This window comes from Aythya fuligula, chromosome 26, assembly GCF_009819795.1.
Source record: "Aythya fuligula isolate bAytFul2 chromosome 26, bAytFul2.pri, whole genome shotgun sequence".
NCBI classification, from domain to species: Eukaryota; Metazoa; Chordata; class Aves; order Anseriformes; family Anatidae; genus Aythya; species Aythya fuligula.
Genome location: NC_045584.1, coordinates 3082839 through 3107586, shown reverse-complemented (window position 1 = coordinate 3107586; position 24748 = coordinate 3082839). Strand labels below are relative to the sequence as shown.

General features: G+C 69.0%; 3 protein-coding genes across 4 annotated transcripts; 1 reads left to right on the top strand and 2 right to left on the bottom strand.

Annotated features, from left to right (window-relative positions):
• Positions 1 to 1259: 1259 nt before the first annotated feature.
• HDGFL2 (HDGF like 2) lies at positions 1260 to 11082 on the top strand. Of its 2 annotated transcripts, XM_032203867.1 has the most exons (16): positions 1260 to 1355; positions 3283 to 3359; positions 3452 to 3590; positions 5266 to 5445; positions 5819 to 5935; positions 6060 to 6131; positions 6391 to 6538; positions 6735 to 6810; positions 6907 to 7192; positions 7898 to 7992; positions 8523 to 8593; positions 8967 to 9037; positions 9415 to 9516; positions 9620 to 9833; positions 10466 to 10595; positions 10806 to 11082. In XM_032203867.1, exons 1-16 carry the CDS (start codon positions 1284 to 1286, stop codon positions 10882 to 10884), a joined length of 1929 nt encoding a protein of 642 aa, XP_032059758.1. In that variant the 5' UTR covers positions 1260 to 1283; the 3' UTR covers positions 10885 to 11082. The 2 variants fall into 2 exon arrangements, with proteins under 2 accessions (XP_032059758.1, XP_032059760.1); XM_032203869.1 differs by lacking the exons at positions 3283 to 3359; positions 3452 to 3590.
• A 3448-nt stretch (positions 11083 to 14530) lies between these two features.
• Positions 14531 to 16852, bottom strand: LOC116499018 (perilipin-3-like). The gene is made up of 7 exons (XM_032203580.1): positions 16800 to 16852; positions 16408 to 16603; positions 16218 to 16300; positions 15833 to 16130; positions 15503 to 15693; positions 15296 to 15418; positions 14531 to 15209 (listed from the first exon to the last, which is right to left on the bottom strand). The coding sequence occupies exons 1-7, from the start codon at positions 16848 to 16850 to the stop codon at positions 14865 to 14867; spliced, it is 1287 nt and encodes a 428-aa protein (XP_032059471.1). The 5' UTR covers positions 16851 to 16852; the 3' UTR covers positions 14531 to 14864.
• Positions 16853 to 18183: 1331 nt separating this feature from the next.
• Positions 18184 to 20484, bottom strand: LOC116499252 (perilipin-3-like). The gene is made up of 7 exons (XM_032203933.1): positions 20437 to 20484; positions 20154 to 20349; positions 19965 to 20047; positions 19633 to 19864; positions 18881 to 19074; positions 18703 to 18807; positions 18184 to 18597 (listed from the first exon to the last, which is right to left on the bottom strand). Exons 1-7 carry the CDS (start codon positions 20482 to 20484, stop codon positions 18184 to 18186), a joined length of 1272 nt encoding a protein of 423 aa, XP_032059824.1.
• Positions 20485 to 24748: the final 4264 nt, after the last annotated feature.

The following is a 24748-nucleotide window of genomic DNA, read 5'->3' as shown; positions in this document are numbered from 1 at the left end:
TGCTGGTTTTTTGGGGTCCCTTGCAGCTGCCCCCAGTTTCTGGTCACACCGGGATGTCCCTGCTGCTTTTTGGGCAGCTGTGGGGATTTCATTTCGCCGGGTACATCCTGCCCCAGCGCCCCCCAGTCCTGACACCTGCAGGGGGGCTCGGGATCTTCGGCTGCACCCCTGCCCCCAGCCAGACGGCCGCTTTTTACCCTTTTTGCCCCCAAAAAGCAGCTGCTGGGCTCTCCCCTGCTCCCCAGCACGACACCCGGGGCTCCCATCAGGGTCTGGTGGCTCCCTGTGGGGCATCGCCCACCCCCGAACACCCCCGGGGCCGGTGCCCCCCCGGTGTCCCCGCAGCCCCCTGCCCTTACCCTGGTCTGTTCAGCCCTGGCCCCTGCCCCACAGCTCACCACGGGTCCCGGGACCCCCAAGGACCCTCCCAGACCCCCCCGGAACCCTCCTGGAACCCCCCGAGACCCCCGAGCTCTCCCCGGGACCTTCCTGGATCCCCTCGGGACCCCACCCTGGACCCCCAAGACCCTCCCGGGATCCCCCGAGACCTTCCCGGACCCCCCCGGATTCCCTGGGACCCTCTTGGACTCCCCCTGGACCCTCCCGGGACCCCTGAGACACCTCCGGGACCCTCTCGAACCCCTCCGGGACCTCCCCCGGGACCCTCCTGGACCCCCCCGGGACCCCCTAAACCCTCCCGGGACCCTCCTGGACCCCCTGGACCCGCCCGGGACCTCCCGAGACCCCCCTGGGACCCTCCTGGACCCCCCCAGGACCCCCTAAACCCTCCCGGGACCCCCCGGGACCCCCTCAGGACCCCCCCAGACTTCTCCCGGGACCCCTGAGACCCCCTCGGGACCCACTCGGACCCTCCTGGACCCCCCCGGGACCCCTGAGACCCCCCCTGAGACCCTCCCGGACCCCCCCCGCCCCCCTCCTGCCCCCCTCCTGCCCCTGCCCCTGCCCCCGCCCCCTCCCCTCTCCCCCTCCCCTTTGGCCCCGCCCCCTCCCCGCTCCCCATCCCGCTGAGCGGCCCGGCCCAATCCCATCCTCCCGCCGTGCCCTCTCCTCCCTCCCATTGGCCGACACCTTTGAGCGGCACCTCCTCCCACCAACAGCATCCTCGGCTCCGCGAGGGGCGGGACATCCTGCGGGCCGGGCCGGGCCGTCTCCGCCCCCCGCTGCCCGGTGCTGCCCCGCGGCCTGGGCCTGGGCCTCCGCCGCCGCCGCCTCCCTCCCCCCCCTCCCCTCAGCCCCGAGGCCGCCCCCCCCCCGGCCCCGCCATGCCGCACAGCTTCAAACCCGGGGACCTGGTGTTCGCCAAGATGAAGGGCTACCCGCACTGGCCCGCCCGGGTGAGCCCCGGGGGAACCGAGCCGCTGAGGGGGACGGCGGGAGGGGGGAGGAGGCGGGACCGGCACCGGGAGGGGGGTGGGGGGGGAACCGGGGGGGGGGTTAACGGGTACGGACAGGGATGGGGCTGCGGGTACTGGGTGTGTATTGGGTGGGGGGCTCGGTACCGGGCAGGCAGCGGGGCGCGGGGACCGGTACCGGGCAGGGAGAGGGGGGGGGACCCGGTACCGGCACCGGGATGGGGGCTGCTGCCTGTGCTTAAACCGGGATGGGGGACCCGGTACCGGTACCAGCACTGGGATGGGGCCCGGTACCGGACCTGCACCGAGTGATGCTCTGGTCCCCGTACCTGCAGCGGGGGGGGTGTCCCGGTACTGGCACCGGGATGGGGCTCGGTACTGGGCAGACACCGGGGCGGGGGACCCGGTACCGGTACCAGCACCAGGATGGGGCCCGGTACCTGCAGTTGTACCGGGATGGGGGACCCGGTACCGGACCTGCACCAGGTGATGCTCTGCTCCTGGTACCTGCACCGGGGGGGGTGTCCCGGTACTGGCACCGGGATGGGGGCTGCTGCCTGCACTGGCACCGGGACAGGGGACGCGGTACCAGCACCGGGATGGGGCCCGGTACCCGTCCTTGCACTGGGACTGGGGGCATGGTCTGGTACCGGACCTGCACCGTGATGGGGGGTCTGGTCCCAGCACCCACACTGGGGTGGGGGGCCTGGTACTGGACAGACACCAGGGCAGGGGACCCGGTACTGGTACCAGCACAAGGATGGGGCCTGGTACCTGCAGTTGTACTGGGATGGGGGACCCGGTACCGGACCCGCAGCGGGACGATGCTCTGGTCCTGGCACTGGGAGGGGGTCCGGTCCCGGTCCCGGTCCCTGCTCGGGGCCTTCCCCCCGGCCAGGCAGCCCGGTCCCAGCACGCCCCCAGCACATCTGGGGCTGAGCCGCCCCGGATTAACGGGGTCCTGCACCCACAGCGGGGCAGGAGCCGGCTCCCGGGCCGCACGCTGCTGCTGTCCCTGGTGGGACCGATCCCGGAGCAGAACCGGGGCTGGAGGCCACACCGGGACCTGTGCTGGCACCGGGAGCGGGGCCCCGTGGTGCTGCCCGTATAACGGGGGCATCCCGCACTGCTGTGGGGTCGCGTGGGGCTGTGGCTCCAGCGCGAGGAGCGGGGCAGCCCTTTGGGACCCCCCGGTTGCGAACGGGGGGCAGCAGGAGGAGGAACGGGGACGCAGCCGCTTCGGGGGCCGCGAGCTGTGGAGGTGCGGGGTCAGGGGCAGCCGGTGCCGTTTGTGGGGTGCATTTGGGGGCAGGCGGCCCGGTGGGCAGCACCGTGCGGCGGCACTGGAGGAGGAGCTGTGGACGGAGCGGTCGGGGTGAGAGGCACCTCGCGGCACCTCGCGGCTCGGGGGGCTCCCGGTGGGCAGCCGGGGGCCAGGCGGGGTCGTCCGCCGTGCGGGATCGGGGCCGGGGAGGCACCGGGGGTTGGAGACGTCGCCGCTTGACCCGTGAGACCCGGGATGATGCCGTCGTGGCCGGCCTGGCACCGGGGGGGTCACCCAGCACCGAAAGGATTCGGCCCTGCCAGGAGGGCGCTGGCGTTGCTGGCTTCCAGCGGCCTCTCCCCTGCTTTTAGCCGGCTCCTTTTTGGGGAGGCTCCTCCCGAAGACTTCTCCCCGGCCCGCGGGGACAGCCCCGAGAGCCCGGACCACGCCGAGCCGACCGACGGGCACCGGAGCCGGCGCGGCGCGTGGGAAGAAGACGCCGGGGGTGGGGGCCTCCCCGCCGTGCGTGCCGGAGTCCCGTCGCCGCCGCCGCCGCCGCTGCTAGCCAGGGCTACCGGGCGCCTCGCAGAGGACGTGCTCCAGCCGCTCTCTCTCACCACCCTCCCGCTTTGGGTTTCCTTTCAGATCGATGACATCGCGGACGGCGCCGTGAAACCCCCGCCGAACAAGTACCCCATCTTCTTCTTCGGCACTCACGAGACGTAAGCGCTGCCTCGCTCCCCCCCACCCCAAGCTCTGGGCCGCGCCCCCGCTGCCTCCGCTCTGGGCTCACCTCTGCTTTGTTTCTCTCCAGCGCCTTCTTGGGCCCCAAAGACCTGTTCCCCTATGAAAAGTATAAGGACAAATATGGGAAAACAAACAAGAGAAAAGGCTTCAACGAGGGATTGTGGGAAATCCAGAACAACCCTCACGCCAGTTACAGTGCCCCTCCGGTGAGTGCGGGCCTCGCGTGGCGGGGGGGCAGCGAGGACGTGGGCTGCGAGCACCTCCTGCTCTCCTCCTCTCTCTGCTTCTCCCCGCTGTGGTGTCTCCGCGCTTCCGCCTCGCGCAGCAGCTTTCTCAGGGTTGCAAAGCCTTCCCTTTCCTCTGCCCTCTCCCTTTCGGTGCAAGACTCGGCCCCGCTCGCCCTCCGAGAGGTAGGCACCTCTGTCCCCGGCTCCGAGGCGGAACGGGGGGCGCGCTCGGCGTGCCTCGCCCCGAACCCGGAGAGGATTTTTGCTCGCAGGGCCCGGGGCAGCCCCTCTCTTCAACCGTCTCTCAGGTCCTGAGCCAAAAGCCCACCGACGGCTCCTCCAGCGGGCGCCAGGGCTGGCTGGGAGGCAGCTCTTCGCTGTCGGTTGTCGGCGTGCGAGGGGCCTTTCGTGACCGTAATTGTGTGATGCAATTTATTGTATAGCGATCTCCAGAGGAGGCGGCCAAAGCAGCTTCATAGGCAGTTGGGCTGAAGAGGCAGAGGCAGAGGAAGGTTTTTAAGGTGAGCTACGAAGACCGGCCGCTCTGGAGGTAGGCAGGCTCAGGTGTGCTGCTGCCGGCGCAGGAGAGAGGTTGTGGTTTGTAGGAGCGCTGGGAGATGCTCGGACCCGGCGCCGCCGCCGAGGTGAGGCCGTGGAGGTGCCTGGAAATCCCGGGAGCGACTTCGCCTCTCCGCGGCGGTGGGCGGGAGGCTGGTGGTGGTGAGGGAGGCGGCAGCCACGGCCGGAGACTGCTCAGCACCACCACGAACTCCCGGCGGGGTTGAGGAACCCACTCCTGAGGGGCTTGCTGGGAGCGGGGGGAGCGCCCGAGGCTACGCCGGAGATCCCAGCGAGGCTGCGGGTTCGCCGACTGCGCCTGGAGGAGCAGAAGAGGTTGAAGGAGAGGCTTGACTTCGAGATCCGAGTGAAAGGAGGTGCCAGGAGGCCAAAATGAGGAGAGGCTTTCCGGCAGGAAGGCTCCGGTGCTGGAAGAACCCCCGCGCAGCTAGGGACGGCTGCTCCTGCTGCGCGTGAAGAACGAAACACCGAGAAGAAGATGGGAGCTCAGGTGTGAGGAATCTCACGAAGGGCTGACGAGAAGCTGGGACACCTCCCCTGCGCGGAGGGACGGAGCAGGACGGAAGATTTCCCAGCTGGGCCAGAGCAGTGGCTCGAATCGAGGGCCTGCAGCCCAGGAGGAGGGCGGCCGCTCGCTGATTCCGGAGGAGAGGCCGAGCCCAGCCGCCGGCAGGGCAGGCAGAGGAAGGCTGGGATGCGCTCGCCCCTCGGGGGCCCGTCCAGCCCGGGCTTCTCTGAGGGTCTGTGGCAGGGCGTGAGGCTGCCGGGGAGGGGAGCGAGGTGGCTGTGGTGGTCTCGGGGTGGCGCGGAAGGGGCTTCGGGAAGGGGGTGCAGGGGAATCAGCAGCGGGTCGGCCGAGCGCCCTCCTTGAAGGGCCGGGAAGGTCTCCGGAGGGTGCTGGCTCCTCTCGGGGGGCCTCGGCAGGAGGGGTCTGTGCCCTGTGCTCCTCTGTGCGTGTGCTCCTCTCTGCTCAGTGCTGCTCTCTGTTGCTTGTCGCCCCCGCTCGCCCCCTTCTCTCCTGCCTGCCGCGGGCCTTGCGGGGGCAATAACGCTTTGTGGTCTCCGCTGTCTTTAGCCCGCGAGCTCCTCGGACAGCGACGTTCCCGAGAACGACCCCATGGGGGGGAGCGACGCGGGGGACGACGAGGACGACCCCGCCATGGCCGCCGTCACCGCAGAGAAGATGGAAAGCGACGAGGACTCGGATCGGGGCAGCGACCACAGCGGGCTGAAGCGAAAATCGTTGGCGATGAAAGTGAGTGAGGGGCTGGGGGAGCAGGGCCAGGAGGAGGCTGGGACGTGGGTGTTGGGCCCCCCACCGAGCTGCCCCCCTTCCTCGAAAAGAAATGAAGCATTTGAACGTGTGGAGGGGGGAAGAAACCACCTTGCTCCAGGGGGAAAGTTGGGTTAGTGCAGGTTTGGGGTCTCTGAGGTGCTGGGACAGCCACGTCCTGGAGCGGTTTGCAGAGAGACCAGAGCTGCACGGCTCTTCTGAGTGTATCTGGCTGGTTTTTTTGGGTTCCCCTGGTGGGGGAGAGTTGGGCAAGCCCTTCTCAGCCAGGGTTTGCTTTCTGCTTGGGTGTTAGAGCGGGTGGGCCTCTCTCACTGTGTCGCTTCTTGGCCGTCAGATGCCGGTGGCAAAACGGCCTCGGAAATCTTCCAGCGACCTGGATCAGGGCAGCCCCTCCCTGACGGAAGAGGAGAACTCGGAAACGTCCTCGGAGTCGGAAAAAAACAGTGACCAGGTGAGGAGGTTTGGGGCTGCGTCTGCCTGGAGGCTGGCAGGGACAGTGGCACCGAGGCAGGGGGAGCAGACCGGCTTCACCACTGTGAGACTATTCCCCATTTAATCTCTGTGTTTTCCTCCAGGATTTCACTCCCGAGAAGAAGCCAGTGGCCAGGGCTCCCCGGAGGATGCCTGCAGGGGGCAGGAAGAAGAAGGTAAACGTCCCCCTGCAGTGGCTTGGCCCGAGGGTTGCTGCTTCAGGCTCCTCTGCTCACCCCTGGGGGCGAGGGAGCTGGCTGCTGGCAGCCCCTGGAGGGAGGCTGGGTCAGGGTGGGCTCTGCTGCAGGCTGGTGGGGGTCCAGAGCTAGAAGAGAGCTTGCTTGTGTCTCGGTGACCCGTCTGGGCACCGTGCTGCTGTGTTTGGGGCAGCAGCTGCTCCTGTTCCCCGCATCCAACCCCGCTTTGTGCCCGCAGAAAGTGGCGTCCGGCTCCGATTCGGATTCCAAAGCGGACTCGGACTCGGAAATGGGAAACGCAACCGTGGACATGACCAAGTCGGACTCCAACTCCGACTCGGACTCCGACGTGTCTGTGAAAAAGCCTCAGCGGGGCAGGAAGCCAGGTAGGAGACGCCAGGTAACACCCAGGAGACTTCACCTGCCACAAGCGGGCCCCTGCCGGCTCCCTCGGGAGGCTGGAGGGCGCGTGGGATGGGTGCTCCTGGAGCTCTGGTGTCCGTTTCTGCGCTGAACAGCGTCCAGAAGTTTCCAAAAGCACCTCCCAGGGCTCCTGCTCACCCTCCTCCCCTTGCCTTGCAGCTGAGAAGCCCCCTCCCAAGCCCCGTGGCAGGAAGCCGAAGCCCGAGCGCGTCCCCACCAGCTCCAGCAGTGACAGGTGAGGCTGGGGCGCCGTCCCCTGGGGCTGGGGGGTTTGGGGGTCGCCAGCCTCCCCTCCCACACGAGGGGTCCGAGCGTGCCCTGTCCTCGGCAGCGACAGCGACAGCGACGTGGATCGCATCAGCGAGTGGAAGAGACGGGACGAGGAGCGGCGGCGGGAGCTGGAAGAGAAGAGGAAGAGGGAGCAGGAGGAAGAGATCCGTCGGCTGCGGGAGCAGGAGAAGGAGGAAAAGGAGAAGAGGAAGGAGAAAGCGGAGAAGGGCGAGGAGGCGCACTCGGACAGCGACAGCAGCGCGGATGATGAAGTAGCCAAAAAGGGCAGGAAAGGCCGGGCCAAGGCTCCGTCCTCCTCAGATTCCGACCTGGAGATGGAGAAGGAGGTGAGTGCAGCACTGAGAGGGGCTGGGGGGGCTGGTGGCAGGCAGCAGCAGCCTGTCCTCTCCCTGCCACGTCAGCAGGAGCCTCCAGGAGCTCAGGGACCTGCTGTCCTGGCCTTTTTTTACCCTGGGGAGCACGGGGAAGGGCTGCGTGCCACGGGGAGCTGTGTGCTGGCCCAAGAGGCCCCGTCCAGTTCGCATCCCTGTGATGCTCTCTCCCCGCAGTCACTGCATTTGCCCTGCTGCCCTCTGCAGAGGCAGGGGAAGGGCCGGCAGGGCTCGGCTGCAGCACTGAGGAGGGCTGCAGAGGGCTCGTGGCCAGGGGCAGGGTTTCCCTTTCAGCCTGTTGCCTGCTCCTCTGCACAGAGCAGGGCCGGGAGAGCAGCACGAAGACCTCAGCCCTGCGGGGAAGCGTGGCTCTGGCAGGCTGGGTGGGCTCTCCTGCCCCCCGTGCTGTATCCCAGCTCCTTTTTTTACCCTGTGCTGGGACAGCCCCGCACCCAGAGCGGTTGGGCTGCTCGCAGCAGCCTTGCAGCAGTGCTGCTGGGGGCGCTGGCTGCTGGCACTGCTGGATCCTGCCCCGATGGGGCCGAGAGGACGGGAGCAGGAGCAGGAGCAGGAGCAGGCCGTGGTGCTGCCTCCCTCCCTCCCGCAGCGGGGTGGGCTCTGCCGCAAGCTGCTCTCGCCTGCATTGTTCTCTCCTTGAAGGTAAAGAAGCCGGCGAAGAAGCAGCCCTCGGAGTTGTCAAGGAAACCGAATCAGAAGGAGAAGAGGGGCCGAGCAGAGGAGAAACCGCGGAACAAGTCAGCATCTCCCCTCCTCTGCTCCTCTGGGGCCAGGGCTGCTCCTCGGCTGCTGCCCCAGCCCTGCTGCGGACCCGCGGGGTGGGGATGGGGTCCTGGTGGAGCTGGCTGTGCCAGCAGCACCCCCGGAGGGCTTCCTCCTCTCCTCCTCTCCTTTCTGGAGCTGAAGGAGCCGACGGAGGTGTCTGGGGAGGGGGGAGAACCAGGCTGAGCATCCCTGCTGCTCTGCGACACACAGAGGAAGATCCTGGGGGCATCCCGGGCCACCTCAGCTTTGGGCTCTGCCTTTCTGCAGTCCCGGGGAGCTGGGGCATGGGGGAGCTGCTGTCCCGGAGCTCCTGGCTGTGTGAGCTGGGAGATGTGTGTGGGAGACGAGTGTGAGCGTGGGTGGAGCGTGGCCGGGCTCTGCTGGGCAGTGGGGGACGCGCTGGGCCGAGCTGTCACCTCTCTCGCTAGCCCAGCAACACGCAGGTGGTTTTACCTGCGGGCATCCCCTGCCTGATTTCACCCCGTTCCTTTTCCTCCCGCAGACCTCTGAAGGTGGAACGAGGCCGCAAGAAGTCGGAGCTGATCCCCGAAAGGAGAATGGAGAAGAAAAAGGGTGAGAGGGCGGGGGCTGTGAGGGCAGGTCGCAGGAGAACAGAGACAGAAGGGAGCCGGGGCTGCTTCCCCCGGCCTGGGAAAGGATCTTTCCAGCAGGGCTCACTTCTGGTTGGGCCCTGCCGGTGCTGCTGTGATCCCTGCACCGTGCTGGGAAGCATTTACGGGGTGTGTAGGGACAGCTTCCCTGCAGGCATCCCCTTCCCGTTGGGGCACACCCCAGCCTCTCCTCTTCAGAGCAACCCCTGGGGCTGCTTTCAGCCTTGGAGCCACGAGAGGAAACCAAACCCATTTTGGGGGCAGAGCTTGTGGGCTCCAGGCCGTTGTGTGCTCCCCCCCCTGATGCCCCGGCCTGTCTCTTTTCGCTGCTCCAGAGCCCACCGTGGAAGAGAAGCTTCAGAAACTTCACAGCGAGATCAAGTTTGCCCTGAAGGTGGACAACCCGGTGAGTGCCTGGCTGTGTGAGCCACCACGGGCACCTCGCCCAGCTGCTGGAGGCTGCTGGTGCTGGGCTGGAAGCTGGGTGCTGTGAGGGGACCGTGCTCATGGCAGTGCCACTCCCTGGTGCCCATTTGGAGCTGGCAGAGGAGCTTCTGCCCTTCTCTGCCACCCGTTCCTCTCCCCGTGCTGGGCTGTGGGCGTCCTCTCACCTGAGCTGGGGCTGGGGGGCTGCAGCGCTGGGTTTCTCCCTGGAGACAGCACCCAGAGCTTTGCCAACCCCCCCAGAGGCAGCTGGCAGACAGAATCCCTCCGTTTTCCCCCTGCTGCTCGTGCAGGGCCGGGTGTAACCCACGGTTTCTAACCTCGGTGCCCTCCCTGCAGGACATCAAGCGCTGCCTGAACGCGCTGGAGGAGCTGGGCACGCTCCAGGTCACCTCTCACATCCTGCAGAAGCACACGGACGTAGTGGCCACTCTGAAAAAGGTACGAGGGGGGGGCTGATCGCCGGGTGGAGGGAGGGAGGGGGTGACACCCTTGGCTTGCCACGAAGGGTGCCAGCACCTCCTGCCCCCCGGGGCTGTCGCAGATCCGTCGCTACAAAGCCAACAAAGAGGTGATGGAGAAAGCCGCCGAAGTTTACACCCGGTTGAAGTCGCGCGTCCTGGGACCAAAGATGGAGGCGATCCAGAAAGCCAACAAAGGCGGCCCGGAGAAGGACAAGGGGGACGTGGACAAGAGCCAGGAGAAGCTGGCGGGAGGGGAGACGAGGAATGAGAAGGGGGAAGAGGAGACAAACGCTGGTAACGCACCCTGCCCCTCTCTCAGGGCGCTTCCCGGCTCTGTCCGGGCCTGTAGCAACCTCGGGGCTCCTGGCCCTGGGTGCAGCTCGTGGCAGAGGCCGTGGGGCTGCCTGCAGAAGGGGCAATTTCACCCCCAGCTTCTCGTGGAGCGTGTCTGAGCTTGGGGACTGCGTGTTGAGGCAGGGCGCCGCGGGCTGAATATCAAAGGCTGGCGGCAGTGAGAGCAGAGGGCAAGCTCGGTGCCCACGCCCTGACTCGGGGTGGCTGCGGGGCAGATTTTGGGCCAGGCCAGCTCCTCGCTGCCAGCTCGAGCCCTGCTCCCGGGCACCAGGGGGATGGAGGAATGCGGAGCCGCCCTTGGCCGCTGGCTCAGGCTCTTGCGCAGGCAGCTGGGGACTGGGATCTTCCATCCCCGCCTGGGGACAGCCCCGTAATGCTGCAAGAGCCTTCCTGGAGGAGCTGGCGGGGAAAATCCACGCTGCTGTCAGCCTCTGGGCACGGGGAATGGAGGCTTTGGGGCCCTTCTGGTGGCTGTCAGCCCCGGGTGAAGGGACAGCCTGCCTGTGGGTTGGGGTGAGCGAGGCTTCAGCCACCACCGTGCCCAGGTATTCGACCTCGTCTCTTCCCTGCAGACCTCTCAGCTCCTGTGAACGGTGAATCCTTATCCCAAAAAGCGGAGGGCACAGAGGAGAAGGAGCGAGACAAAAGCCAAGGGCCGGGAGCCGGCGAGCTGGAGGCGTCTGCCGAGGAGACCCACAACAAGTGAGCACGGGGGGGGGCTCGGCAGCTCCTCAGCACCCACCACGCCTCCACCCTCAGCTCCTCAGCAAGCTGGGCTCTTGCTCACCACCTCTGGGGGATGCCAGAGCTTGTGGGGCTTCTCCTGGCTTGGGGAAGAGCCTGGGTTGGGGGAGGGAGGGACGCTGTGGGCACGGGGAGGCTCTTGCTGAGGTGCCTGTGCTCTGCCCGCAGCGTGCAGGATTATCCCAACGCCGAGCGCGAGAGGGCTCGCGGGGAGTCAGAGTCTGTGGACGACGCGGAGGAGAGCTGAGGAAGCGGGGCCCGCCTGAGGGAGGATGCAGAGGGGGCCGTGCTGCCTGACGGGAAGGGAGACCGGCCTCCCCCTCGCCCATCTTTGAGTTACTTCACTAAGTCACACAGTAGCTGATGTCCTAGGTCTTGTCCTGTGCCCCCGACCCTGTGAAAGCACCGAACGCAGGGGCAGACTGTGCTGTTTGTCTGTATTTGTCCCCTCTTTTTTTTTTTTTTTCCTTTTTTTTTTTTGTTCTCCCCTTCCACCTAATTTCTTGTGATTTCGACCGCCATGAAATGAATATAAAGGGTTTTTTAATGAAAAACACGAGGAGCCCTAGTGTCTATTTCTTCAGGCATCGCTGACTGTGACTAGGGGAGGGCAGGAGCATCCCTCTTCCCTTTGCCCCCTTCCCGGGGCACTGACTGGAATAATCCCCCGGGGGGGCCCTCTTCCCTCGGGCCAGGAGCCAGGCCGGGCACCCATGGGTGGCCCCGTGTCTGTCGGGGGACACCTGGACCCCCGAGGGGTGAGGGCAGGGCCTGGCTGTGCCCCCAGGGCTGCTCCAGGCTCCTTTCTTCTCGATTTTCCTGTGCCCTGGCTGGGAGCAGCCGTGTCCCAGCAGTCGGGGACTCTCTCCCTGCTGCTCGGAGCCCCTTTCCCTGCCCCGCCGTTCCCTCGGGCTGGGTGCAGCTGCTGGAGCCTGGTCCCTCTGCTCCCACAGAGGCCGCAGTGCCGGGCACCAGCTTTTGGGGAAAAACAAAGTGAAATTGTGTATTCGCTCCTCTCTGAGCTGGGGGACTCGAGCGGGGCAGCGTCCTGCCTCGTGCTGGGCAGCGTCTCCTTTGTCTGTCTGTCTCTCCGCTCTTTTGCAAGGATCTGGAGCTTTTGTACATGTAAAATAAAGATGTTCCCAGCTCAACCAGCCGCCGCGTCCTCGTGTCCTCTTTGTGCAAGGATCGGGTGCCCGCACGGGCTCGGTTGCCCCGCTCCTGCTCGGAGGCTGCTGTTGCTGTAACCCTGCCCTTGGGGAGCCCGGGTTCTTTTCCAGGCTTGATTTCATGCTCCAACCCTTCATAAACAGAACCCAAATAAACCCCGTGTCCCTCTTGCCCAATTTTCGGGAAGCGAGAGGCGGAGGGAGGAGGGATGGGGTGGGAGGGGATGGGCACTGCTGCCCGCTGCGGGGCCGATTCAGCCCTGTCCTTAGGGCCCTGATGGCTGGGGAAGGGGGACAGGGACCTGCCACCATGCCCCAGGAGAGGCTGGATGAGCCACGCAGCACCCAGCAAGGGGCTCACCCAGCTGCTGGGTGGCTTAAAGCCAGCTGCAAGCCCCCCACACCCCATTTCAGCACCTCGGGGCAGCGCTGGCACAAAGCGGTCCCCAGCCTGTGCCACCTCAGAGCCCCAGAGAGGAGCAGGAGCCCCGGGGAAGGACTCAACGACACGAGACACAAGCGTGGCAGCGAGCAGAGCCGTGTTGATGGAGGACACGGGGTTGGGGGTGGGATATTCAGGCTGGAATTATTCCCGTGCAGGGGCTGCGGGCACCACCTCACCCTGCCAGGCCTCCTGCGGGTGCCGGAGGAGGAATTCCACCAGCGCCTCCAGCACCTCCCAGGCCTGGGCCACCCACCTATGGCCCTGGGTGGTCAGCGCCTCCTCCAGCTCCCTCAGGGAGCCGGCCAGCACGAAGGCGCGGTGCAGCTCGCCCAAGTTGTCCTGGGCCTGCTGGGCCCCCTCCCGCAGCGTGGCCGGCAACCGCCTGGCCTGGGCCAGGAGCCACCCGAATTCATCCCGCAGCCGCAGCGCCAGCGCCCGGCCCTCGCCGAGCTCCTGGCATCGCCCGCACCCCGCAGGCACCGGGGGGGTCCCCACCACCCCCCCAGCCTGGCTGCAGGCAGGGTTGGGGCTGGGATTTTCCTGCTCCGGGCTCCTTTGTCCCCTCCGCTGCTCCTGGCCGTGGTGGCACCGCTCCGCAGAGCCTCGCCGGGCGGCCACCGCCTGCGGGAGAAACGCCACCGTGACCACGGGGATGTGGGCACGGTGCTGGGGGGGGTGTCCCTGTCCCCATCCCTGTCCCCTCCTGTTGCCACCAGCTCTCACCACGTCGAGGATGTGCCAGAGCCGGGTGAGGTGGTGCCGGGCGTCCTCCTGCTGCCGCCGCAGCCGCTGCACCGCGCGGGCAGGGGGGGAGCGGAGACCACCGAGCCCGCGAGCCTCGGCCACGGCCACCCCCGGCCCCTCCACAGCCCGGTCTGCAGGGTGAGGGGGGGCACAGAGGGGAGAGCTGGAGGCTGCGGTGCCACAGGGACACCCCCAGCCCCCAGTGGTGTCCTGGGGGGGGTTCTTACCTGCGGGCAGGTAGCGGTGCAGCCACTCCTGGGTCGTGCCCAGCGCCCGCTCGGCGCTGTGCAGGAGGAGCTGCCCGGCCCTGGAGCCCAGCAGGGCTCGGAGACCGGTGGCCACGGCCAAGCAGATGCCCACGATGGTGTCCTCGGGGCCCAGCGTCCGCCCCAGCTCCGTGGGACTCATCGGGGCAGAGCCTGCAGCGGCCTGGGGCACACGGGGGGGCTGCGCTCAGCACCCCCAGGGCACCGTCCCCTCCAGGGACCCCCCCCCCCCTTGTGCCCACCCCTAGGGTACCTGCTGGGATGGCTGCGGGGTGGCTGCCTCCTCAGGGCCCCAGGGTGCTCTGCCTGTAACGGGGGGGACACACGGGGGGTGCTGACACCCTGCGTGCCCCCCCCAGACCCCCAGCGCTGCCCCACGGCCCCGCTGTACTCATGCCAAGCCGTGTCCAGGGGACGGACGGGGGGGCCCACGGTGGGGTGTGCGTTGGCCTCGCTGCCTGTGTCCTCTGGGGTGCCGGTGGGGTGCCGGGAGCCGCGGGCCCTGATGGAGCTGGGGGGCCAGGGGGGGACCTGGCCCTCGCTGAGCTGCTCCGGGAAAGGGGCTGAGACCCGCGGGGGGGGCGCTGGGGCCCAGCTCAGCCCCTGCCCCCGGCCCCAGCCCCCCCTTTGCTGCTCCTCCTGCTCCAGCCCCGCACCCAGGGGTGGCTCCTCGGGGTCGTTGTCACTGCTGGGCTGGGCGCTGTCCCGGCCTGGGGGGGGGGGGGCAGAGCAGGGTGCCACTCAGTGCCTGGGGTGTCCTTTGCCCCCATGGGGGTCACCAGATCCCTCCCCGTGACCCAGGACCCCCTCATCCCCCCCGTGTCAGAGCACAGAACCGTGTCAGAGCCCCCCCCATGGACATTTCTGTGCCCCCCCCGGGTGCTGCCCCCTGCTCCTGGGGACAACACCAGGGGACAGCAGCAGCACCGGAGGGGTTGGGGACATGTCCCAGCACAGCAGGGTCTTCAGGAGGTGGCAGGGGGTCTCCGCTCCTCCCTGGCAGCCCCTTACCCACCCTCAGCCATGGGCTCTGCTCAGCCGTGGTGGTGGGGAACAGGCTGGGGACCCCACCAGGACCCCCCCAGTGCCCCCAGTAGAAGCCTCAATCCCTGTGAGGTCACAGGGCTCCGTCACCCCCTGCTCCCTTCCAGCAGCTCCATCGCTCCCCCTCCAAAGCCTCAGAGGGGGGGCAGCGGACCCAGAAGTGTCCCCCCCCCAGCCCCAGGTCCCACAAGAAGGCTCAGACCAGTGCAAAACTCCGCCGGGTTTATTGCTTCAGCAGCTGCCCCTGCCTGCCCCGACCCACGGGGGCTCCCCCCTGCTACGGGGCAGAGGGAAGAGCAGGGGCTGGAGGGCACTGATAATTACAGGGGGGGGTACAGAGGTGGCAAACGAGGGGCAGGGGCTGCTGTAGGCACTTGGGGACGCCAAGGCACTTGGCTGGCACCTTCCTGCTATAGGGGAAGGGGGCGCAGAGCCGCGCTGCGGGGGCCCTGCACCCGGTGCGGGCAGGAGGAGGAGGATGAGGAGTTACTGGGGCCAGGCGAGTGGGGGGGGGGAGCTCCAGCGCTGTTCTCGCTCTAATCACCCCCCCAGGAGGCCGCTACTGATCCTGGAGGCCCAGCAGGTGCTGGGTGGAGGGCGTGAAGGGCCCCACCAGCCAGGACAGGGGGGTGTTGTGGGCCACGTGCTCCACCAGCTCGTCCATCAGCTCGCGGGCCTTGGCGGCGTGGGCGCGGGCCTTGGCCAGGACGCTGCCCGTCACCTCCTGGAGGGACGTGGCGGAGGCCAGGCTGGCCCGCAGCTCCTCCACGTTGTGGCGAACCTGGCCGGCCGTGTCCTGGATGCCGGCGGGGAGGCCCTGCAGGCTGGACACCAAGGGCTGGCAGGCGCCCTGCAGCTGCTGGGTCAGGCCCTGCACCATGGCCAGGGCGCCCGATTCCACCCCCTGCGGGGGGGACGAGGAGAGGTGAGGGGTGGGCGCACACACGGAGCTCCCCAAAAGGGGGGGCTCCCCCCAGCTCCTCGACCCACCTCGGGGGGAACCAGGTCCTTGCCCCCGCCCGGCTGCTTCTTGCTCCACTCCAGCCACAGCTGCTGCAGCTTCTCCTGCCCTCCCTGCAGCTTCTGGTCCATGCCCTGCTTCAGCTGCTCCACCTGACGGGGGGCAGAGCAGGGTGAGGGGGGGGCTCGTCCCAACCCTGCGGGGAAGGGGATGACGACCTAGGGAGGGGGTCCTACCAGGTCGAGGGTGCGCTGGAGCTGGGCCAGCACGTCCTGGCTGCTGTGGCGGGCGCTTTGCAGCTTGCCCAGGGAGTGCTGCAGGGCCCGGTGCCGCAGCTTGGCCGAGAGCGAGCCCAGGCGCACGAAGTAGCTCTGCTGCTGCTTCTGCTGCTCCGTCTCGAAGCCCTCCACGGCCGTGGCCAGCTTGGCTGCAGGAGAAAATCCCCCCCCATCACCACCGCCCCCCACTCAGAGACCACCCCATGGGGAATCGACCCACGGTGCCTCCAAAGGAGGGGGGTCCCCAGCCCGCCCCGCATCTCCGGGGGGTTGCGTTGGGGTCCTTACCCAGCTCCTCATCCGTCATGGGCAGGTAGTGGTCCACCAGCTCCTCCGACTTCTCCAGCACGGAGCCCACCCCGCTGACCACCATCTGGCCCATGGCCGAGCCCATGACGGTGCTGACGCCGCTGCTCACCGCCGACTTGGTCAGCTCCACGCTGCCCTGCACGGCCCCCTTGGTCATGTCCATCACCCCCGTCACCCGGCTGCTCACCGCGTCCTTGGCCCCCGCCACGGTGCTGGTCAGGACATCCTTGGCCCCCGTCACGGTGGATGTCACGAGCTGCTTGGTGTCCGAGATGAGCTGGGAGAGGAGGGGGGGGGGGAGGAAGAGCCCTGAGTTTTGCAGGACCAAGGCAGACCCCAAGCACCCGTGTGGCCCCCCCGGTACCTTCTCTGTGGGCTGCTGCAGGATGGGCAGCTTCTCCTCCAGCTTATCCAGCCCCTTGCAGGCGTACTCATTGGCAGTGGAAACTGGGGACCCAAAACCAGCCTTTTTAACCCCAATTCCTTGCCGGGGACGGTTTCCCAAAGCACCCCCATCCCGTTTGGGGGTGCTGCTCCCCCCCAGCCCCACTCACTCTGCGGCTCCAGCTTGGTGAGGAGGGGCTGGGCCCCGCTGACCGCTGCTGCCGTCAGGGTCTTCACCCCCTTTTCGGCCACGTCGCAGACGGAGCGCACGTAGGGGTGGCTCTCCTTGGTGGAGGCGTAGGCGGTGGACACCATCCCGTAGGCAGAGCTCACCAGGGGCAGGCTGGCCACCCGCGTCCCGATGCTCTGGGTACAGGAAAAGGGATGGGGGGGGAGCGTGCCAGAGCCCCAAATCTCCTCTGGGATAAGGCATGGGGCAACGCATGCAGCTCCCAGGGGGAGCGTTTGGGGTGTCCCCCTCCCCACAAGGGGGATAACCCCGAGTGGTGACGGGTCAGCAGGGGACACCGGACCCCCCCAGCACCCCCCCTGCCCCACTGACCTGCTGCTCCTCAGCCTTGGGCTGCGCCGTCCCGGGCTCGCTGGAGGCCATGGTGGGGCTGGGGGGGGGGAAAGCATCACAGGGGGCTGAGAAGGGGGGGGGCAGCACCCCCAAAAGGGACAGGGGGGTGCTGGCGACCCCACAACGGGGGGACCCCAAGCTCAGGACCCTGCAGCCCCTCAACCCAAAGTCAGACCGGCCAGGACAGGGGGGTCCCGGTCCCCACAACCGGACTCCGGACACCCCCGGAGCTCCTACGCAGGAGGGGGGGGGGGGTCGGTCCCGGTGTCCCCCCACCCCCCGGTCCGGGAGCACGGCAGCGCCGGGATGGGGGCTGCAGGGAAGGTCCCGGTCCCGGTCCCGGTCCCGGTCCCGGTCCCGGTCCCGGTCCCGGTCCCGGTCCCGGTCCCGTTGCGCACTCACCGTCCCACTGCCGTGCTCGGTGCTGGACGCGGTGCCCGGCCCCCGCCCCGCTTTTATAGCCCCGGACCCGCCCCGTGCGCATGTGACCGGGACCCGCCCCATCGGGGCCGGACCGGGGACAACGACCGCCGGCCCCGGAACCCCCCCCCCGGCACGGAGCTGGCCCTCCCCGGCCGGGATTCCCCGATATTGGGGTCCCGGGGTCCCCCCCAGCACGGCCCGGTGGGTGCCGAGTGGTCCCAGTGGGTGCTGGGACTGGTCCCAGTGTGTGCTCAGGATCGGTCCCAGTGGGTGCTGGTGGGTCCCGGTGCCCCCCCCCCGGTGCCCCCCCCCCAAATTCCCAGCGCAGGGGGTGCCCCGGGCCCAGCCCCGCCATGGGGCCGTGGTGGGGTTGGAGCGGTGGCGGCGATAATGGGGACGAAGTTCAGTGCCACACGGCCACGGGTCACAGTCCAGCAGCACCCAGCTGCCACTCCCGGCCCCCCCCAGCACCCAGCACGAAGCCCCCCCCGCAGGGCGACCCCCAGCTCCTCAGGGACCCCCCCATCGCACGTCCCACCCCGCAGCAGCTCACACTGCTGGCTGTGAGTAACGCCTAGAGAATCCGGGCTTGGTTTTCCTCTTTAACTTCCATTTTGAACTTTTTTCGGCTTAACTTTTTGGTTTTCCTCTTTTTTTTTTCCCCTCTTTCACGGGCTCTGAGGCTGCTGAATCCCGATGCTGCCGGGCTCGGGGACACAGCAGGGAGCTGCAGCCCCCACGGTGGCCGGGCAGGGCTGGGCGCACGCCCCATCCTCCCTGTGCCACCGTCCCCTGCCCCCCCCCAGAGAGTCCCAAACGACATCAGGGATCCCACGCAGGGCCACCGAGTCCATCCTGCCGCTTGCCCCCCCAGCAGGGGCAGATTCACAGCTGAAAGTGGGCCCCTTCCCCAGCTGGGGGGGGGGTGGCATCGGGAGGCTCAGCGCCCGCTGCACGACTGCGCCCGGTGCCCCCCGCCGCCCACGGTCACGCAGCCGTTCCACTTGGCCATCTCCACGGGGCTGTCCTCCGGGTACTCCACCAGGGCGGGGGCGAACGGCCCCACCAGCCAGGGCAGGGGCGCGTGCTGCCCCACGTACTCGATGAACTCGTCGATGCTCAGCTGCGCCCGCGTCACCGTCTGGCGGCTCTGCGCCAGCACCATGTCCGACAGGTCGTGGAAGGAGCGGGCGCGCGCCAGCGTGGCGTGCACCCCCTCCACGCCGTGCCGCACGTGCCCGGCCGTGTCCTGCACGCTGCTCGGCAGCCCCCGGGCGCCGGCGGTCAGGCGGGCGCAGGCGGCGCGCACTTGCTGCAAGAGCCCCCGCAGCATGGCCAGCGTCCGAGCCTCCACCTGCAGGGCAGCGAGCGGGCAGCCCCTGGGGGGTTGCCCAAACCCCTGGGAGGTCTCCTCGGCACGGCCACCCCCCCCAAAAAAAAAAAAAAAAATACAAAATACCTGGCTGTCCTCCATGGGCACGCCGTCCTGCCGGCTCCACTCGAGCCACATGCGGTGCAGGTGCTGCCGGGCGCCGTGCAGGGACCCGTCCATGCCCTGCTCAATCTGCGGGAAGGGAAAGCAGTGGGAGCGCAGCGGGGGGGCACGCACGGGGCCACGGGGATGACCGTGGGCTTACCAGCTCGATGACACGGTGGAGCTGGGCCAGGGCGTGCTGCGCGCTGTGCCGGGCCCGTTGCAGCTCGCCCAGCGAGCGGCGCAGGGCTCGGTGCCGCAGCTTGGCCGAGAGCGAGCCCACGCGCACGAAGCAGCTCTGCCACCGCCTCTGCTGCTCCAGCGAGGCCGCCGCGGTGCCGTCCGCCACCAGGGCTGCTGTGGGGTGAGTGGGTGGGAGCCACCCCAAGTGAGAGCCACCCCAAGTGAGAGCCACCCCACCGGGATGTCCCCGTGCCAGGCACGGAGCATCCCACTGGCGGTGCCGGGATGTTCCCTGAGCTCTGCGCCCCGGCACAGGGGCAAACCCGGCTGCTTGCCCCCTGGGTCATGCAGAGGTGTCCCCACAACCCTCCCGGTCACCTCTGCGGTGACACGGGGCCAGCTCTGCCCACTGCTGCCCCGTGCCGAGCTATAAATACCCGGGGCGGGTGGGCTGGCGGCGCAGGGCTATATTTGCTTTCTGCTTTCCAGGTGAGAGTTCACCCACCGCTGCGCCGCGTTCCCCAGCTCCGGGTGCCGACGGAGCAGCCACACGGGGACTGTCCCCTGCGCCCTGGTGGCCCTGTAGGGCTCAGCACCACCCCGGGGTGCGAGTGGTGGTGGTGAGAGGCACTGGGTGCTGCTGAGCCCTGGGGATGGGGTGCAGTCCCGGAGGGATGGCACCCCAAAAAGAGGGTGAGATGGTTTTTTGGGCACGGCGTGCCCAGCACTCACCCGGCTCCTCGTCTGTCCTGGGCAGGTAGTGCTCCACCAGCTCCTCCGACTTCTCCAGCACCGTGTCCGCCCCCGTCGCCAGCAGCTGCCCCACGCGGGAGCCCGCCACGGTGCTGATGCCGGTGCTCAGCGCCCGCCGGGTCCTCTCCACGCTGCCCTGCACGGCCCCGCGGGCCAGGCCCACCGCACCGCTCACGGTGGACGACACCAGCTCCCTGGTCCCTGCCACCACCTGAGGGGGGGGACAGTACAAGGGGGGAGCTTGTCCCAGCAGCTGGCCCAGGGCTCGATCCCGGTGCCCCCCGAATTGGGGGAGGGGGGCGAAACGTTACCATCTCCGTGGGCTGCTGCAGGATGGGCAGCTTCTCCTCCAGCTTATCCAGCCCCTTGCAGGCGTACTCATTGGCAGTGGAAACTGGGGACCCAAAACCAGCCTTTTTAACCCCAGTTCCTTGCCGGGGACAGTTCCCCAAGCACCCCCATCCCGTTTGGGGGTGCTGCCCCCCTCCAGCCCCACTCACTCTGCGGCTCCAGCTTGGTGAGGAGGGGCTGGGCCCCGCTGACCGCTGCTGCTGTCAGGGTCTTCACCCCCTTTTCGGCCACGTCGCAGACGGAGCGCACGTAGGGGTGGCTCTCCTTGGTGGAGGCGTAGGCGGTGGACACGGCGCCGCGGGCAGAGCTCACCAGGGCCAGGTTGGCCACCCGGCTCACCACGCTCTGCCACGGGACACGGGGGCCGTGAGCTGGGGTTGGGGGGGGCCAAGCGATGCCCCCCCAGCCCCCCTCGGCCCTCAGCATCCCTACCTGCGCCTCCCGCTCGGCCTCCGCCGGTGCCGTGGTTTCGGCTGACATGGCAGCAGGGGCTGTGCAGGGGACAGAGATGGGTTTGGGGGGCCCCGAGCTGCCCCCCACCAGCTCGCGGGGGCACCCAGAGGCCCCCGAGCCACTCGTGGGGAAGGTTTTGGGGTGAGGAAGGGGTTTTAGGGCCGGGGCTGACCTCCCACCACTGGGGTCCCCCCATGGGGCTGGGGAGGATTTGGCCGTGGTTGGGGCCGGATCCGCTCGGTGCTGCCTTTTTGGGGAGCCCCAGGGCAGCCCGCACCCCCCGGCACCCCCCCGCCGGACCTCTCGGTGTCCCTTGGGGTGACCCCGGGGCTGCGTCCCACGGGGGGGGGACGGACACGGTGCTGCCCCTGCGCGCCCCGGGGGCGCGTCCTTGGGGTCCCCACGGGAAGGTCCCTATGGGGGGGGCTGGGGGTCCCCTGGGGGTCCCTTGGGAGCGTGGGGGGGGTCCCGGAGTCCCCGGGGGCTGGGGGCGGCTCCCTGGGGACGGGTCCTTGGGGGTCCTTGGGGGTCCTTGGGGGTCCCCGGGGGCAGGCAGGGCTCGCCCCCCCCCCCCCCCCGTAACGCCCCCTCCGCCCTCCGTCCCCTACAACGCCCCCCGCGGGTCGCACTTACGGGGGAGGGGCTGTCGCGATCCCCGGTCGCGATCGCGATCCCCGGTCGCGATCCCCCCCCGCTCCCCGCCCAGCGCCGGATTCATAGTGAAGGCGGGAGCCAATCGGCGGAGGGGAGGGCCGCGGCTCAGCCAATTGGGAGGGGGGGGGCGGGACCTGGGGGGGGCGCCACGTGGGGCCGGGGGGGGCCGCATCCTGCCCGGGGCTGTCCCCGTGCCCCCTGTCCCCACGGCAGGCGGCCCCCAGCCCTGTGACCCCATAGGGAGTGACCCCGTGCCAAGTGTCCCCCACCCGTGCGACCCCATAGTTGGTGACCCCATGCCCCGTGTCCCCATGCCCGGTGTCCCCCACCCCTGTGACCCCATAGCAGGTGACCCCGCACCAAATGTCCCCATGCCCGGTGTCCCCGTGCCAAGCATCTCCCTCCCACGCCTGGTGTCCCCATGCCGGGTGTCCCCTATCCGTGTGACCCCACAGCAGGTGACCCTGTGCCATGTGTCCCCATGCCAGGTGTCCCCGTGCCAAGATTCCCCATGCCAGGTGTCCCCATACCACGTCCCCTTGCCGTGCGCCCGCATGCCAAGTGTCCCCTTGCTGTGTGTGCCCATAGCAGGTGACCCTGTACCAAGTGTCCCCATGCCATATGTCCTCATGCCAGGTGTCCCCTTGCCAGGTGTCCCCATGCCAAGCATCTCCATCCCCAAATTCCCCACGCCAGGTGTCCCCATCCCCAGTGTCCCCATGCCAGGTGTCCCCATACCATGTCCCCTTACCGTGTGTCCCCATCCCCAGTGTCCCCATGCCAGGTGACTATCCCCATCCCAAAATTCCAACCTCCCCACGCCAGGTGTCCCTATACCCCATGTCCCCTTGCACCAAGTGTCCCCGTGCCCAGCGTCCCCATGCCATCAGGGCCCCTCGGTGCCACCAGCAGCCCCTGCGGGTCCTCAGGCTCAGCGTCACGCGGAGGTGGCACCGTGGTGGCACCCGGGGGGTGGTCCCGTGGGGATGGGGCTGGTCCGGATGGGGGTGGGCGGGGGACAAAGAGGGACTGGGCCGTGGGACAGGGTGCCTGGCACTGTGTGACCCGGGGACACTGCAGGACACCGCAGAACAAAGAGCATTGTCTTGAGGTCGCTGTTTAATGTCTTGGGGGGTGGGATGGGGACAGGGACGTGGGACAGGTGGGACAGGGCTGGGGGCCATCGGGGTGGAGAAGGTGGGATGGGAACAGGGGGAACGGGCTCCCCCTGCCTCAGTTTCCCCAGGAGAACTCGGCTTGGCTGGGGACGCAGCGTCAGGGCAGGAGGGGACCCAGGAGGGGACCCAGGCGGGCACCTGGGCGACCCCAATCCCTTTACCTAGGGCTCGGGCAGGCTCTGCCCGTCCTCCTCGGGCTGGCATCCCGCATCCCCAGCCTGGCTCAGGGTGCCCACCTCCTGCCCCTGGCGGTGCGGGGGGCTGGCGCAGAGGGTGCCACGGGCGGCCACGAGCTGCGGGGCCGCGCGCCGCAGGAGCTCCAGCAGCGGGCACTCGCAGGCCCAGGGGTTGCCCGAGATGTCGAGGGACAGCGGGGGGCCGGGGGGGCGCGGGGGCAGCTCCAGGGCCCGCAGCCGGTTGTGCGCCAGGTCGAGGACCTGGAGGTGGCTGAGGGGGGCAAAGAGGCCGGCGGGCAGCGCCCGCAGCTCGTTGCCCTGCAGGAAAAGCAGGCGCAGGGCGGGCACGGGCGCGAAGGCGTCGGGGGGCAGCGCGCGGAGCCGGTTCCCCTCCAGGTCGAGCCGCTCCAGCTCCCGCAGCCCAGCCAGAGAGCCCGAGTCCAGGCTCTGCAGGCGGTTGTGGGACAGGTCCAGGCTGTGCAGGGACACCAGCGGGCAGAAAACCTCCGGAGGCAGCTCCGCCAGCACGTTGGCCCCCACGTCGAGCCAGCGCAGGCGGGCCAGGAGCTGGAACCAGGAGGGCTGCAGCGCCCGCAGGCGGTTCCCCCGCAGCACCAGGTGCTGCAGGAGCTGGGAGCGCTGGAAGAGGCCGGCGGGCAGCTCGGGCAGCGCGTTGTCCGTCAGGTCGAGGACGCGCAGGGAGGGCACGGGCCACAGCAGCTCCTCGGGCAGGGAGGCCAGGAGGTTGGAGGCAAGGTGCAGCTCCTGCAGCTCCGGCAGCCCCGCCAGGGCGTCGGGGGGCAGGGTGGTCACGGCCGTGAACTCCACCGAGACGGCCAGCGTGGTGGGGGGCAGCCCCCCGGGGAAGGTGCGCAGGGTGGGCTCGGTGCAGACGAAGCGGGTGGCGTTGGGCTGCAGGGGGCACGGCGTGGAGGGGCTGCTCAGCACCAGCAGCAGCAGCGGCGGCAGGATCCGGGCCGGCGGCACCATGGTGGTGCTGGGGCTGCGGGCAGGAGGCCGCCGTCACCCGAGGGTTGTGCAAGCCCTGCAGCTCCCAGCCCCGCCACCGCCTCTCCAAATGTCCCCGTCGCCGTGTCCCCTGTCCCCAACCCCGCTCCTGGCTGCCCCCCCCAGCCTTGTCCTCACCTCCTGCAGGGGTCGGCCGGGCTCCTCGGGTGCTGACGGTCCTGGCTCCTTCCTCCCCGGTGGTGGTGGCCGTCACCGGGGCTGGTTGGTGGCTCGTCCTCACGTGCCGCTCGGGAAATCGCCGCCTTCGCCAGCGCTGCCAGCTCGCACGGTGCCAGCACCCGGTGCAGGGGCAGGGCGCTCACATCCCCTCGTCCCCATCACCCCACAGCATGGGGGGGGGCACGGCATTGACCTCCTGCACACCACAGGGGGCTGGGGGCACGGTGGGTGCCCCCCCCCGGGCTGTGGGTGTCCACAAGAGGGTGCGAGTGCGCGGAGATGGGGGTGGGTGCGCACGCTGGGAGAGGAGGCTTGGCACAACAGGACGCACGCTCCCCCTGCCCCAAATCCCCCTCCAGCCCCTTGTCCCCCCCAGCTGGCCCCGTGCCCCCCAGGGGACCCACCCGTGGGATGTGGCCGTCCCCATTTCCATGCTGCCAGGATGTGGCCGGGCACCGGCAGCAGCCGCACGCCCCGGTGCAGGCAAATCCCCCGGGATGTGGGGGGAGCGCCCAGCACCTCGACCTGCTTTGCCTCTCCCCGTGCCACATCCCGGAGCCCCCCCCCCCGGAGCAGAGAAGCAGCGTCCGAGGTGGCGGCAGCGGGGAGGGAATTCTCCTCTTGTAAACAGAAATTTATTGCGGGGCTCCGGGGTTATACAGAGACGTTTCCGCTGTCGCATGCATGGCCGGCCCGGGGCGGCGGGGTGCCCGCGGTGCCCTGGCACCCTATTTACAGCGTGGGGCAGTGCTGCGGGCCGGCCCCCCCCCCCCCCCAAGGGGCACGCAGCACCCGCAGCCCCCCTGTGCGCAGCCCCCTGGGGAGCACCGGGCTGACCCGCCTCGGTACCGGGGGGGTCCTGACCCCTTTTTGCCCCCCCCTCCCCTTCTCCCTCCTGCCTGCAGCTGGGGCAGGGCCGGCACCGAAAGGGCACCCTTTGCCAGCAGAGAGTGGGGTCAGTGGGACCCCCACGCGCCCCGGTGAGAGCAGGGCCCCCCCCCACCCCAGGCTCCAGCCCCCAGCCCCCAGCAGTGCTTTTGAGGAGGGGAGAGCTGAGGGCTTGGAGCTGGGAGGGGGCTGCTCAGTGCTGTCCTG